Source organism: Lissotriton helveticus, chromosome 5_1 (assembly GCF_964261635.1).
Source record: "Lissotriton helveticus chromosome 5_1, aLisHel1.1, whole genome shotgun sequence".
In the NCBI taxonomy this organism is placed as follows: Eukaryota; Metazoa; Chordata; class Amphibia; order Caudata; family Salamandridae; genus Lissotriton; species Lissotriton helveticus.
Genome location: NC_136065.1, coordinates 1,254,147,743 through 1,254,163,563, shown reverse-complemented (window position 1 = coordinate 1,254,163,563; position 15,821 = coordinate 1,254,147,743). Strand labels below are relative to the sequence as shown.

The 15,821-nt window shown below is 47.1% G+C and overlaps 1 protein-coding gene across 1 annotated transcript in view; it reads left to right on the top strand.

Annotated features, from left to right (window-relative positions):
• The window catches only part of CTBP2 (C-terminal binding protein 2), a 135,457-nt gene that overhangs the window by 46,709 nt on the left and 72,927 nt on the right, over positions 1-15,821 (top strand). The window contains exon 4 of the mRNA XM_078644032.1: positions 11,214-11,420. Within this exon, the coding sequence (XP_078500158.1) occupies positions 11,214-11,420 (207 nt within the window). The remainder of the gene's footprint in view (positions 1-11,213; positions 11,421-15,821) is intronic.

Genomic DNA, 15,821 nt, shown 5'->3' with positions numbered 1-15,821 from the left:
CTGAAAGTCCACCTGTTCAGTAAGAACTGATTATGTTGCTGATTAGCACCTGCAAGCACCTTTTGGATTTTGCTCTTTATGAGTGTTATTGAACTGGGGCGTCCTGCCTGGTGGATTAATACACCCTCTTTGGTAGATAAAGCTTGGATGTGCCATGGGGACCCTCTAGAATAGACCTGCACCTAAAGTACTTTATGGTCTTATAGAGGTAAGTATGCCTGCACGTGCCTCTCTGCCCCCATGGTCAGCTACTGGATTATACCTGATCATGTGACGCCTCTGGTATCGTAGATAAAGAAATCAATGTATTCCAGTATCGAAAAATGCAAAGATTATTGCAGAACTTTGGTATGCAGTGGTGAAGCGGATTTCAATGTTTTCTTTCATATCTCCGTAACAAAGTTGTGGTAACTGATATGAAACATTTGTAACTTAATGAAGAATATCAGACCATCATTGAAAATTGGCAGAGGACCCTTAGTGAATTACATTTGTTAAGATGCAGGGTGTGTTTTGCTAATGATAAACTGAACAGCCTCACAGAACAACCCAACTTTCAAAATGATGTAGTCAGCAATAATTGAATTAAGACTGGGCCATAAGAAAAGAGAATGGGTTCTGATGCTTGCTCTTATTGCACACTGGTCTGTGGCTATTGCAGCTCGCTGTTAGCCCACACTAGCTTGCAGCCAGTGTGCATTGAGCTAGCAGTGAGGCACCATCTCTCTTGGACTACTGAAGCTGACACTTAGCACCCATCAAGCCAAGACTGATACTACTAACGACTGCTGTCATTGTATGAACAAAATATCCCTCTGCACTTGCACAAGGAAGCTTCTTCTTTAAATCCACAGGAAGTAGGAGTTATTAGCTCGTGGGAGCCAGTATTTATTCTGGTTTGAGGGACAGTGGAATAAAGCCACTGTGGGAGCGCAGGTCGGATAAACAGGCGTGGAGGCTGAAGATAAGTGCGAATAGGTTGTTTATTAATGATTGGTTGAGGAACAAAGGTTCGTGAATCACTATTGGTTTCTTCCGGCTTTTCTTCTTTTCGAAGGAGGGCTGTTAGGGCTGTTGTTTCAGGCTCCTCTTCATCGGAGTCCACAGGATTTCCCCGGAGGCTCATAAAAGAGGTAAAAAGAAAGGGGCCGTCAGAACACTAATCCGACGAGCCTTCAAAGATTAAACCGTCACCACACCACAGTGTTTGTTTCTGGGTTGTTCTTGGGTCCAGTGATTTAGCAAAAAGTAAGGAGAGTTTAGCATGTATGGGTCCAGTAAATATACCAAAGAACATACAGACTGTGCAGGGACAAATGTGCAGGAACCAAAGTCAAGAGCATTGATCAGCACACCCTATTTGGATGCGTAATCGAGTAGTCAGCCCAACCAGAAACCTTTCCCCAGGCAGTCTTACAACAAGTATCGTTAAATGAGGGCAAATGTCTACAAGCAAGGACGTCACGCTATTGTGGCCAAGAACGATATGTCAGGATAACTGCGGTCAACAACTATAAAGCAAGCATGCAGTTCTTACCACCTCCCATGTGCCCACCACCTCCTGTGTTCCGCCCTCTGTCCTTTGTAACACCCCACTCACCGGCCCTGCCGTAACTCTCCAGAGTCACGGCTGCTCTCCAGCATCCTCCTGGGGACTCCACCAGTCCTCACACCACGGTTCATCCGATTCCTCTTCGGCCCCGTCCTCTTTCCGGGGCTCTGTCACTCTGGTCTGGTCCTGCTGAGTGTTCTCCGTTTCTTCCTCTGGCGTCCTCTCCTTCGATTCCACTCTCCAGTCTGGCCCGCCTTCTTCTTCACGACCTCCGTTTTTCATTGGCCCTTTGCGTGCACTTCCTGGGTCATGACCAACCCCTTCCGGGTCTTGCCTGTCGGGTCTCTGCGGGGACACGGAAAGACGGCATGGAGTGTCATAGCCTAGATCGGGACTTTTAACGTCGGCCCGACCTACCCGATCCTGCGGGGTACAACGCGATTGGTCTGCCCACAGAGACACCTCGGTGAGTTCCTCCTCACATCCCCTTTCCCTTGCTGTCTTACTACTTGGGGTTGGCTCTTGAGGGAATCGAGAGAAAAAGTCGGCATTGCCATGGTCTTTGCCCTTCCTGTGCTTGGTGTGGAAGCGATAGGGTTGTAAGGATAGAAACCACCTGAGCACTCTCTCGTTGTGTCCCTTATTCCTAGCTAACCATTCCAAGGGAGCGTGCTCAGTATATAAGGAGAACTCTCTACCTTCTAGATAGTACCTTAAAGACTCTATAGCCCATTTGATGGCCAAGGCTTCCTTCTCTATGGTGGCGTAATTTTGTTCTCTCGGGAACAGCTTACGGCTAATATACAGGATAGGTTTTTCTCCCTGTGCCGTTTCTTGTGAAAGGACTGCCCCGATACCCAGGTCGGAGGCATCAGTTTGTAGGATAAAGGGAAGAGAATAGTTCGGACTAGTGAGAATCGAATCCGATGTTAGAGCCTTTTTGAGGGACTCAAAAGCTTGTATGACCTCTAAGGGGGGATGTTTGAGAATCTCTTCGGTCTTGCAATTTTTCTGCAACAGGTTGGCTAGAGGGGCTGCTTTGCTGTGAAAACTGAGGGATAAATCTTCGATAATACCCCAGCAATCCCAGGAAAGCTCTTAAGTCCTTCTTGGTTCGCGGTAAAGGGACTTGGGTGATCGCTGTGAGTTTGGAGGTCTGTGGCCTGATCACTCCCTCTCCTGACAGGTAACCTAAGTACCTGACAGTTTGGGCTGCAAGATGGCTCTTGGCAGGATTTATCCATAACCCGTACTGTCCTAAAGTCTTGATCACATTGGAGAGATGACTCAAGTGTTGCTCCCAAGTGTCGCTATAGATGACAATATCATCAATGTAAGCGCCAGCATACGGTTCGTGTGGTCGCAAGATCACATTCATGGCCCTCTGAAAAGTAGCTGGAGCTCCATGCAACCCAAAGGGTAAGACCTTGAACTGGTATAACCCATCGGGTGTAGAGAACGCTGTTTTTTCGCGATCTTCTTTACGAAGAGGAATCTGCCAATACCCCTTACACAAATCAAGCGTACTGATGTATTTGGCCTGTCCAATTTTTTCCACCATCTCATCAACTCGCGGTAGGGGGTATGTATCAAACTCTGATATCTTATTAACCCCCCTGAAGTCAATGCAGAAACGTACTGACCCATCAGGGAACTAGAACAATCGGAGAGTTCCATTCACTCATGGAAGGTTCAATAATATCCATTTGTAACATTTTCTGTATCTCCTCACGTATGGTCTGTCTACGTGCTTCGGGAATGCGATAAGGCCTTAACCGTATGCGTTTCCCAGGGGTCGTTCTTATTGCATGTTCTATAAAAGAAGTCCTGCCTGGTGTAGGGGAAAATGTTCCCTGTAACGGTTGTAATACCTGGGTTAGTTGTTCCCGTAAGGAGATAGGCAAATCAGGATCTATACTTTTATCAAAGGAAGTGGTCGCTATCCTTGCCATGTGCACGTCATTTGGAATGGGACCCTCCCATTTCTTTAAGAGATTGACATGATACACCTGAGATACATGTCGGATGGGATCCAACTCAATGCGGTATGTCACCGGAGTCACTTTGTCTATCACAATGTATGGTCCCTGCCATTGTCCCAACAACTTATGGTCAGAGGAGGACATCATCAGTAATACGGGGTCTCCTATTTGGAATGTTCTTTCCTTAGCCCCTTTGTCATACTGTCTCTTTTGGGCTGTTTGGGCCTCCTCCAAGTTGTTTCTAACAATTGTATGTATCTGACTCAAATGAGTTCGTAAGTTGGACACATATTCTGTGATGGGTTTGGTATTGTGTGGTTCTGTTTCCCACCGTTCTTGTGCCATCTCCAACAAAGACTGAGGTTTGTGACCATACAACAATTCAAAGGGAGAGTATACTGTGCTTTTCTGTTCTTTGCACCTAATGGCAAACAAGGCCAGTGGCAGCATATCTTCCCATCTCCTTGTTTCTAAAGCTAGGAGTTTCTTTAAGGTGGTTTTGATGGTAGCATTATATCTTTCGACTAATCCATCCGTCTGGGGATGATAAGCCGACGTGCGGATCTGTTTAATTCCTAACTGGGAACACACCTGCTTCATTAGTCGGGATACAAAAGGTGTTTCCTGGTCGGTTATAACCTCTTTGGGAAATCCTACTCTAGAAAAAACAGTAATCATGGCTTTGGCAATATTGGTGGTATCCGGCCTCCGTAGGGGTAGGGCTTCTGGAAAACGAGTGGCATAGTCCACGATAACAAGAACATATCTACATCCACTGCGTGAGGGCAACAAGGGTCCTATTATATCCATGCCTATTCTGCTAAAGGGCTCACCTATGATTGGGAGCGGTTGAAGGGGAGCTCTAGGTGGGTGGTATCTACTCTTACGTTGGCATATGGGACACTCCCGACAATATCGTTTTACTTGTTGATATATCCCTGGCCAATAGAAGAGTTCTAAGATGTGTTTTTCTGTCTTATCAGCTCCGAAATGTCCCCCAAGTAGGTGACTATGAGCCAGATATAACACCTTCTCCCTGAATGGACCAGGAATCAACAGTTGGGCCTTTTGTGTCGGACTCCCCTTTCTATATAACAAGTCATTCTTCTTAAAGAAATATGGACCTACATGATATGGATCCTCCTCATCCAGCGCTCGATTCCAGGCTTCCTGTAAGGTTGGATCCTCATGTTGAGCTGCATGGAAACTTCGGTCCGTTTCCCACGGGTTTTCGTCTAGAGTTATTGGCAATACAACAGGGTTTTTGTTTTTCTCCGCTCTTCTTTGTCGTTTGCTTTTCCGGATTTTTGACATCGGCCACTCTTTACCGTCCTCCTGGGCAAACGGGGCAGTAGACCACCACTCCTCCTCCTGGTGTGACTTATCATGTAGCAACTGTTCTAGTTTTGGGTAGTCGTTTCCCAAGATTGCTTGCTCGGGTAGTTGAGGTATTAACCCAACAGTCAGAGTGGTTCCCTCGTCTCTTGGATGTTGTATCCTTACTTGTGCAGTCGGGTAGGGTTTCTTGTCTCCATGTACACATCGTATGGTGACTGATCCATCAATAGGACCGATGTGAGAACCCAAGTCTTGGGGCCGTACCACACTATGCAGACATCCGGTATCAGCTAAGGCAGTTACCTGTTGACCATTTACTGAAACAGTGCAATGGTATGGGGGTTGTTTTCTATCAGAGGAAGTGCAATAATAGTTTCGGACTACCCCGATTTCCATGGGCTCCTCTTTCTCTTTTTGTGGGCAAAATCTTGCGATATGTCCCATTCCCCCACATTGATAACACTGAGGACCCATAGGAGCTCGAAACACGGGAGTCCCGGGTACGATGGTTAAAGGCTCGGGTTTCTTAGGTGGAGGTGGACGAGGAGGTCGATGAGATATGGGCCCGCTTGTTTTCCCTGAACAATCATCTCTACCTTTCTGTAAGTCTTGGGCCCTACTATAAGCACTGGCTATTTCCACAGCCGTTTCAAGAGTAAGATTAGCTTGTTGGCGAACCCATTTTTGTATAGGAGGATGAAGAGAAGTTAGGTACTGTTCTAGATATATTTTAGCCATGATGCCATCTTTGTCAGTGGTAGCTGGTTTTAACCATCGGTCTGCCATATCTTTCACTCGGAAATATAAAGTTCGGGGTGTCTCTTGGGGACCTTCTTTCATTTGACGAAATTTTTGTCTATAGGATTCGTCATCGATCCCTAACCGTTCCATGATACACTTCTTTATATCTGCATAGGTGATACCTCCTTGTACCGTGGCTGCTTGGTAGGCCGCTTGTAAGTCGCCCGATAATAGGGGTCCTAGGTACTGACCCCATTTGTCCACAGGCCAAGAAGCCGCAGCCGCCATTCTCTCGAAATTGTTGAAGAAGAAATCCGGGTCCTCTCCGCTTACATATCTTTGTAACACCACTTAGGGCAAAGTGGTAGGGCCTCTCTGTTGCCCTAAAACCTCTGTCAATTTACCCAGAGCCGCCTCCTGGGTTTGTCCTTGTCCGGCTAGGACTTGCTGTATTTTCCCTCGGTCCTCTTCTACCACAGTCAGGAACCGCTCCATCACCTTTCCCAGGTGTTCTTGATTTTCCCCCAATTTGGCAAGTGCGGCCTCCATTGCGCCTTTCGATCCCACTTCTGACACCACTTGTGGGAGCGCAGGTCAGATAAACAGGCGTGGAGGCTGAAGATAAGTGCGAATAGGTTGTTTATTAATGATTGGTTGAGGAACAAAGGTTTGTGAATCACTATTGGTTTCTTCCGGCTTTTCTTCTTTTCGAAGGAGGGCTGTTAGGGCTGTTGTTTCAGGCTCCTCTTCATCGGAGTCCACAGGATTTCCCCGGAGGCTCATAAAAGAGGTAAAAAGAAAGGGGCCGTCAGAACACTAATCCTACGAGCCTTCAAAGATTAAACCGTCACCACACCAGTGTTTGTTTCTGGGTTGTTCTTGGGTCCAGTGATTTAGCAAAATAAAGGAGAGTTTAGCATGTATGGGTCCAGTAAATATACCAAAGAACATACAGACTGTGCAGGGACAAATGTGCAGGAACCAAAGTCAAGAGCATTGATCAGCACACCCTATTTGGATGCGTAATCGAGTAGTCAGCCCAACCAGAAACCTTTCCCCAGGCAGTCTTACAACAAGTATCGCTAAATGAGGGCAAATGTCTACAAGCAAGGACCTCACGCTATTGTGGCCAAGAACGATATGCCAGGATAACTGCGGTCAACAACTATAAAGCAAGCATGCAGTTCTTACCACCTCCCACGTGCCCACCACCTCCTGTGTTCCGCCCTCTGTCCCTTGTAACACCCCACTCACTAGCCCTGCCGTAACTCTCCAGAGTCACGGCCGCTCTCCAGCATCCTCCGGGGGACTCCACCAGTCCTCACACCACGGTTCGTCCGATTCCTCTTCGGCGCCGTCCTCTTTCCGGGGCTCTGTCACGCTGGTCTGGTCCTGCTGAGTGTTCTCCGTTTCTTCCTCTGGCGTCCTCTCCTTCGATTCCACTCTCCAGTCTGGCCCGCCTTCTTCTTCACAACCTCCGTTTTTCATTGGCCCTTTGCGTGCACTTCCTGGGTCACGACCAACCCCTTACGGGTCTTGCCTGTCGGGTCTCTGCGGGGACACGGAAAGACGGCATGGAGTGTCATAGCCTAGATCGGGACTTTTAACGTCGGCCCGACCTACCCGATACTGCGATACCGATTGGTCTGCCCACGGAGACACCTCGGTGAGTTCCTCCTCACAGCCACCATCATCCGAAGACCAAACTGCCTTTCGGTTGTAAGATGCCAGCAAAACCAAACTGTGTGCATCCTTTAGAGGAATTCACAGGGCATGCAAGAGGGTAGGCCTCAGATGTCCAGTATGTAGCCTCCGCAGATATTTTAAGTGAGGTTGCTCCATTGATCGCCAACACCCAGCACAATACGGGATACTAATTGCGTAGCTATCATTGCTGAAGTCTGTGTACCTCAGGCCCCTCAGGCATCCAGGGAGTCCCTGAGCCATATGCCTATGGTATCTCTATAAAGGTGGCCAAAGAAAGGATATCCGAAATGCAAACTACTAATTTACCAAAATTTGTGTGTGCTTTGAAGGACACCTTTACATCACAGTTGGCCTCACAGCTACACAACAATTATGCAACATCTACATAACACAGAACTAACACTGTCAAGAACAATAGGGACTTCTGTTGGGGGCGGACAAAAATAATTTAATGAAGAAGGACCCTAAACCCCTCCCACCACAAGTAATACATGTTCAAAAGCTTTTGCCCCAAGCCTTAAATTAGCTATTATGAATTGTCATCTCCTTGTAGCATGATGGGCAGAGAACACCCTCAGCAGTGATAGAGGAACACTTTTGGCTCACCCTGGTCAGCATGGAAATGTCAGCAGAAGATAGAGAAATTCCAGTGGAGCCAAAGATTGTCTAGTGTTCGGGGGTTAAACTCAAAAGGTGGGCCAAGCGGGGCAGTCTAGAGCAGCAACAATTAACATTTGTTGTTCATTGAGACAACATCTATCAGAGATATTGGAGTCTGCCATCTGTGTGCACAACACTAACATGACGTTTTGCTCCCTTTAGGGCCAGTCTTTGGTGAACAACATACCAAATATTTGTTGATGTAGAGCAATGTTCTTCTTGGAAACTAATAGGAAGGTGATGCTGTTCACCATACATACCTTCACTAGAAGACATGAGAGAGCTGGGTAGGGCTGGAAGAGAAAGCAGTATCCAAAGGAATTGTGTAGAGATTAAGTAGTGGTCTGTATAGAGAACTCAAAAGACCTTACATGTCTTTGTGGGATTAGTAGATAATTGGCATACATCAAAAGGAGCAATGAAGGGTAACCAGGTGACTCCAGCAAGGAAACCGTTTGATCTTTCTATGGCCATTTGAAGACATATGGAGAACTGATGAGGCTTTAAACTAATTCCTGGGGAATCTGTAAAAAGATGCTTTGGAGCTCCATCTCATGTATCGGTTGTGTTGTCCATTGGAGAACAAAGAGTGCTTTTTGCAGTCTTCATCTCCATCTCAAAATGTTCAGAGTCAAAAGAACGCTATTTCCTGAGACATCATAGAGTTTGATATTTTGACGGTTAAGCTGTCATTTTACTTATTGTTATTTTAAAATATTTCATTTTACATTGCATACTTGCCTTTTTTAAATTATGAATCGAAATAGATTCTCTTGGCACGTTTGAGGCAGTTCACAAACTCTATGGGCCCAGATCATCAAGGTAGTCAATCCATCATTCAATAGCATTTTTAAATTACCGCTGCACGTGCATCCATAGATCTACTAGGGCCAAGCAGGATCCTGGTGAGCAGGTTATTCCTCCTACTTCACAACACAAACGAAGTGAAGGATTGGTGTATATAGGTTCTGCTTAAGCTAAAACACCAGATGGAGACTCTAAGTAGTTTACAATTTGATCTTACTTTGGTTGTGTGTCTACTTTGCTTTGTCAGTCACCCTGCTGCCTACATTAATTTGACCATCCAGGAGAACCTTTCAAGTCTTGTAGAAGGTGTCACAATTCTACTATTGTCATTAAGTGGAGTCTCCAGTACAAGTCCAAGTTCCAAGAATATGTCTCTTGGATAGGAATGTGTAGACTAAGGCAGCTTTCCTAATTATATGAGTAAATGTGTTTTGTCCCCTCTCCGTATTGGACTCAGTGATGCAGCTGCTTTCAGAGTTCATAGCCCTAGGTTAGGCCTTCCAGATCGGGCTCTTGGCTCTATTATCTCTGACCACGTACGGATTCATAGGCACCCAACACAGAATAGCCTGTCCTAGAGGGAGAGAAGATCTTTGAGAAACAGCTTACAGACACCTTAAGAAACATTCTTATATTGACAAGTCTTTATGGTAACTAGGAAGAAGAGTTCAGAACATAATACAAATCTGTGCCTTGAAGATTTAAGCTCTAAGTAGTGTCTTGTTGGTCACCCTTCATTCAACGTGCATTAGGGTTAAAGTGAACAGGTCTGACTATGTCAGGTACACACTGGAGTCTGCAGGAACACTTTACTACTGGTGAGACTATTCTCTGGTTGTGAAGAACCATTTTGAAGGGCTCCTTTGCACGCTCTTCTCATGAGGAATCAAAGCCTTACAGGATTGTGTATTGTTTTAAGGCATGCTGTGGCCGAGTGACTTTACCCTTGAGCTCCTCCCTCTATTATTTGTACCTTGACTAAGAAAACTATTTTCGGTTGAGCCGATCTGGACAGCGCAAGTTCAAAGTTAAACTTTTGAATTCCAAAACAACAGTGGAACAAGGTGCTTTAGAAAGGCAGCACAAGTTGCCCTATTGTGAAGGATCTATTGGGAACCTACCAAGAACTTGCAAGGGCTAAGAGCCCATGAATTGCTTACTATTGGTAGGCTTGATTGTCGGTCTCATTTGCTTGAACTTCCAGGGGCTTAAATCCCGCCCATTGCATGGCTTTATTGTCATGCTCATTTGCTTGCTGCTTATTTGAAGACATCCTTGTCCATCTTGTGTTTGTCCCTCCCCTGCAGTATAACCTCTTTACTATCCTCTTGACTGGCTGACTTGTGTTCTTCCACTTCTCACTTTTAGTAACCTACTTATTTTTGGGTTAAGCACTCTTTCACAGTCTTGTTTTCCAACTCCCTCCCTCTTGTTGTTCTGCCTCCCCCCAAAACAAATACCCTCCCCTATGTGCTCAGTTTGCTCTTTCTCTCTTGTGGCTGCTCACTGTGCCTCCTGTGTACCTCTTCCGCCACATCCCTCTCTACTCCGTTTAGCTGTCTCCCTCGTGTTCTTCTACCTCTTGCCCCCCTGCGTTGTTGTTTCCCTTGAGTGCTTCACTGCCACTATCGAGTTGCTTTCTACATCATGCCACATGCCCTCTTTATGTTGCTTTATCCAAACCTGCTCCCCCACTCGCTGCCCCATCTCCTCCCCACCCCTGCGATTCTTTTTTTATGTGCTAAATCTGTCACCACTGTGAATGATTGAGATACAGTGTGTGTTGCTTTGCCCAACTACTCAGGTCTCCATCCCACTTCCCAACCAAACACCTAGATTTCGTTCTCCCTGGACATGTGTCTCCCCTTGACAGGCTTTCCTACCATAAGTCATATTTTACTCATCCTTCCTGCTGCCCCCAGTACACTCACTATTGCATCCCATGCTTGCACATACCCCAGCGTTCACTGCCCTCTTTTTGTATCCATGTGCGAGAGCGCTTTCACTTTCTGCCCATTTTAACCCTTCTCCTTGCCATTTCAAAGTACTGGGTGTATCCCTGCTCTTCCAGCTCAGTGCAGTCTGTCTTTTGGCCACAACCAGTGCCTGATCCGCAGACTTGCTGGTTAATTCTTTCTTTGGGCTGTGGAGAGGCGTTCAAGAAAAACATGTCTGTGGTGCAATCAATCGTCTATGCCTACAGTCATTAACTAGATCTGCTGTTCTTTTCCAGTAGATTCTCAAGTTTGGACAGGCCCATGTCGCATGGAAGAAATGTAGTCGCATGGAAGAAATGTATGTTAGTCTCATTGCATTCAGGGCATCCGGCCTGTGTGTTTTTATAACTCTGTATTAATTCTCTCAGGTGCGATGTAAAGGTCCAAGATCCTTGATGTTCTTAAGTCCATCAACCTGTCTCTTTGCAGGCATTGCAGTTTGCAACATCCCCTCTGCAGCGGTGGAGGAGACGGCGGACTCCAGCACCTGCCACATCCTAAACCTCTACCGCCGGAACACCTGGCTCTACCAGGCCCTGCGGGAAGGCACCAGGGTGCAGAGCGTGGAGCACATCCGGGAGGTGGCATCGGGGGCAGCAAGGATCCGAGGGGAGACTCTGGGGCTCATTGGCTTTGGTAAGTTGGCTCATGGCCTGTAGGCATCTCATACCCAAGAGTGAATTCCTGTCATCAGGGCATGATTAGCAAATGTGGTGACCTCGCTCATAGAGTTTCCAGCCACAGCCTGGCATCCATCCACCATGAAAGGATCCACCAGAGACCGCACCTCTCGCAGAGACATCTAGAGACAGTTGCCTCTGTCACAGGGTCTACCTGAGACTGCCCATTACACAGCCAGAGACACCTAAAGACAGACACTCAGCATTACAGAGTATGCGAGGGCCAGTCCCCATCTGAGACTCCTCCATCCAGAAGCAAAGAACCTCCCATTACAGACAGCTGAACATATCAGCAAGGAATCCACCAGAATGTGCCTCTTTTCAACAAATGAAACCAGGTGCAGGCAGCAGCCATTGAAAGGCAGTCAGGGACTCTGTGATGGCAGGGGCATGTATCTGGGGGGATCTGTCTGTGAGTGGTGACAGTTCTTAGTGCAATGTGTGAGAAGGAACTATTTCTGGTAAACTCATTCAGAGACAGCTGTTGTTTCTGTACTCTGGTTGTGAGGCAGTTGACTGTCATTGATGAATTCTGGGAGAAAGAGGTAACTTTCAGAATCCATTTGGACTATGTGATGGCGCGTGCCTGTATCTCGGTGGTGCTGTTTTGAGAAAGGTAAGGTGGCTCCCGGGCTTGATGAGTCATCTCTGTCAGTTGTCCGCAGAGCAAGAAACTTCTGTCACCGTCAGATTTACAATGGAGATTGATCACAACAACATATAATCCCATAGCACCAGAGACAGCCTCCTCCCTCTCCCAAAAGCAACCAGATAGCCCTTTATTTGAAACCAGACCCCAGAGGCATGGGGCACGCAGCAGTGTCTTAACAAAGGTGCCATAGGCCCTAATGCGAGCAAACAAAATGGGTCTCGTCCCCTAGTTTAGTAGTAAATCAGCAGCTATGGTTGAAACATTGATCCCCGGTGCCTCTGCACGAGTTGCACTATTGCTAATTGGTATTAGTAGTCACTGGCGTTCAGCACTGAATATCGGTACATACTGTGTTCACCAGAAGCCAGTACTGGAACATCTGACACTACACCACACATGCTATCAACAAAGCCACCAGAGATTAGTGTTGTGAAATTACAGGGCAGCAAACACAAAGCATGCTGTATCTACTCTACCAGCAGTCTACGCAGAATTATAAAATAATCCACTCAGACAGCCACATGCAAAGAAAAGTCAGGCTTAGGCCTTTGCCCACCTTGCGCCATCATAAAGTTTGGGATGGGGCACCCCATGCATAGTAGAGATCAATCAATCAATCATTTGTAAAGCGCACTACATATCCGCGAGGGCCTCAAGGCGCTGGGCCGCTACTGATCGAACAGCCAGGTCTTGAGTATCTTCCTGAAGGTCAGCAGGTCTTGGGTCTGTCGTAGGCTCAGTGGGAGGGTGTTCCATGTCTTGGCGGCGAGGTGGGGGAAGGATCTCCCGCCGATGGTTGCTCTTAGGATGCGCGGGACGGTGGCGAGTGAGAGATCGGCCGAGCGTAGCTGGCGGTTTGGGATGTAGAAGGAGAGCCGTCTGGTGAGGTAGGCTGGGCCCGTCTTGTGGAGTGCTTTGTGTGCGTGGATGAGGAGATTGAAGGATATCCTCTTGTTTACAGGGAGCCAGTGCAGGTTTCTCAAGTGGGGGGTGATGTGGCTGTGACATGGTACGTCGAGGATCAGTCGTGCCGAGGTGTTTTGGATACGTTGTAGTCATTTGATGAGCTTGGTCGGGGCTCCCGCGTAGAGCCGTTTCTATAGTTGAGTCTGCTGCTGGCGAGGGCCTGGGTGACTATCTTTCTTGTATCTGTCGGGATCCATCTGTAGATCTTGCGGAGCATGCGGAGGGTGTTGAAGCAGGAGGAGGAGATGGCGTTTACTTGCTTGGTCATTGAGAACGTTGAGTCGAGGATGATTCCCAGGTTGCGTGCGTGATCGGTGGGTGTCGGGGCTGCTCCCAGTGCCGTCGGCCACCAGGAGTCGTCCCAGGCTGAAGGGTTGGAGCCGAAGATGAGGCCCTCCGTCTTATCCGAGTTCAGCTTCAGACGGCTGATCTTCATCCAGTCGGCGACGGCCTTCATTCCTTCGTGGAGGTTGGCTTTGGCGGTGATGGTGTCCTTGGTGAGGGAGTGGATCAGTTGAGTGTCATCGGCGTAGGAGATTATGTTGAGGTCGTGCTGTCGGGCGACATGTGCGAGCAGGGCCATGTAAATGTTGAACAGTGTGTGCTGAGGGAGGATCCCGGGGGCCACTAGCCCATTAGAGATGGCTAATGGCAAGGAGAGACGGGTCAGGGGAGCATTGAACAGGTTTACGCAACAGGGTGTGCAGCCAGGCTCAGTTTGGAGTAAGTGCTAAGTGCTGTCTCATCGGAGCACATAGATGCTATTGTTCTTTCACATTTTTGAGTTACAGTCAATGACACAAAATTCAATTTTCATAATAGATTATTTACTTGCAGCTTGTCTTCCTTGTATTTCATTTGTCTGAATCAAGGTACTGATTTTGATTTTTAGCACATTTTCTTCTGAGAATGCAATAGAAACATGATTATGGATTGGAAAGTAATGTTCACTGGACTAAGAAACATTTGACGTATAGCAGGTAAAATAAAACCCAAGTGTAAAGCATCACCCACAGTCATGTAAACTACTTGGGCACTATTTGTCGAGAAGCGTTATTTACACCAGCACTTACTGTTTCCAACCAAGAACAAGCATTTGCAAAGCAATGGGTCTTGCTTTACTGATAGTTTGAGGTATTGGTGTAGCAAATAATAATGCAACACCAATACCTCATACTTTAAGTATTGCAAATGCTTTCGTAGTGAGCCAGGAACCAGCATTGTATGTCTCAGTGCAGTACTGCAAGCTGCTCCTAGAGGTCCCTAGTGAGCAAGGCACTAACACTGCATGTCTAGGTGCAGTACTGCAAGCTGCTCCTCGAGGTCCCTAGTGAGCAAGGTACCAACCAGCACTGCATGTCTAAGTGCAGTACCGCAAGCTGCTCCTAGAGGTTCCTGGTGAGCAAGGCACCAGCACTGCATGTCTCTGTGCAGTACCGCAAGCTGCTCCTAGAGGTCCCTAGTGAGCAAGGCACCAGCACTGCATGTCTAGGTACAGTACCGGAAACTGCTCCTAGAGGTCCCTAGTGAGCAAGGCACTAGCACTGCATGTCTACAAAGTTGGAGTTTTTGGCATTATAAATGGCAATTTTTTTTACCTAGCAAACACAAGGAGATGATGAACGGAGGCCTGAAACTTTTCAGACACTCACCCCAGTGCAGATTTGGGTTGAATCCATCATAATTTTTTTTAGCTTACTTCGCTACTTCAGTTCAGACCCAGCTATATGCAAATCAGTCCTCACCCTGCGCCTCATGGGAACAGTCCAGCCCGAACTGCCAAGCACGGTCTTCCCTGAACTGGAAACAAGCATCCTAGGACCGGTTTCTTCGTAACACCCTTCATCAGCCAGACTAGCTTGAATCCAGTGGCAAAGTGAGCAAGGGACCCACGCCTGGGCATACCCTGCCAACTTAGGGCGAACAAAGCAAACACAAGGAGATGATGGACGAAGGCCTGAAACTTTTCAGACACTCACCCCCAGTCACAGATCTGGGTTGAATCCATCATCATTCTTTAGCCCACTTCGCCACCTCAGTTATGACCCAGCTATATGCAAATCAGTCTTGACCCTGTGCCTCAGGGGAACAGTCCAGCCCGAACTGCCAAGCCAGGTCTTCCCTGAACCGGAAACAAGCATCCTGGGACCGGTTTCTGGGTAACACCCTTCATCAGCCAGGCGAGCTTGAATCCAGTGGCAAAGTGAGCAAGGGACCCACATCTGAGCATACCCTGCCAACAATGTTTTCTACCTAGCCATGTTCCAGGCTGCAGTACCAATCCTCTTTGAGTCCCGGAGTAGCGTGCTACCCGCCGAAAAAGCGCTTTGACGCCTCGTATGGGGTAGTAAGCGCTATTTAAATGCAATTACAATACAATACAATACAATATGTGCCCAAAAGGGAACCTCTTTTGTTTACATATTGTACTGCACACTGCAGAAGATATGGAACATCCACCGGACCCATAATGCGTTGCATGTTAGACAGTACTACGAGTACATTCAAATAGCCATGTTCATATATACAATTAGTAGCTTTGCAATGTAATAAAATAATTATTACATTAATTTCGGATTAGGTTGTATGTAGCTGATGAAGGGGAAATTTATAGACAGTGTCATATAAATGTGAGATGTTCTAGTGAGTGAAGTAACCACTGCCAGCCTAGCTTAGGACCAAGTGTTTGGCCTGCCTGAAGCCATTTAGGAAACTAGTGCCTTGAGGCTGTGATTAAAA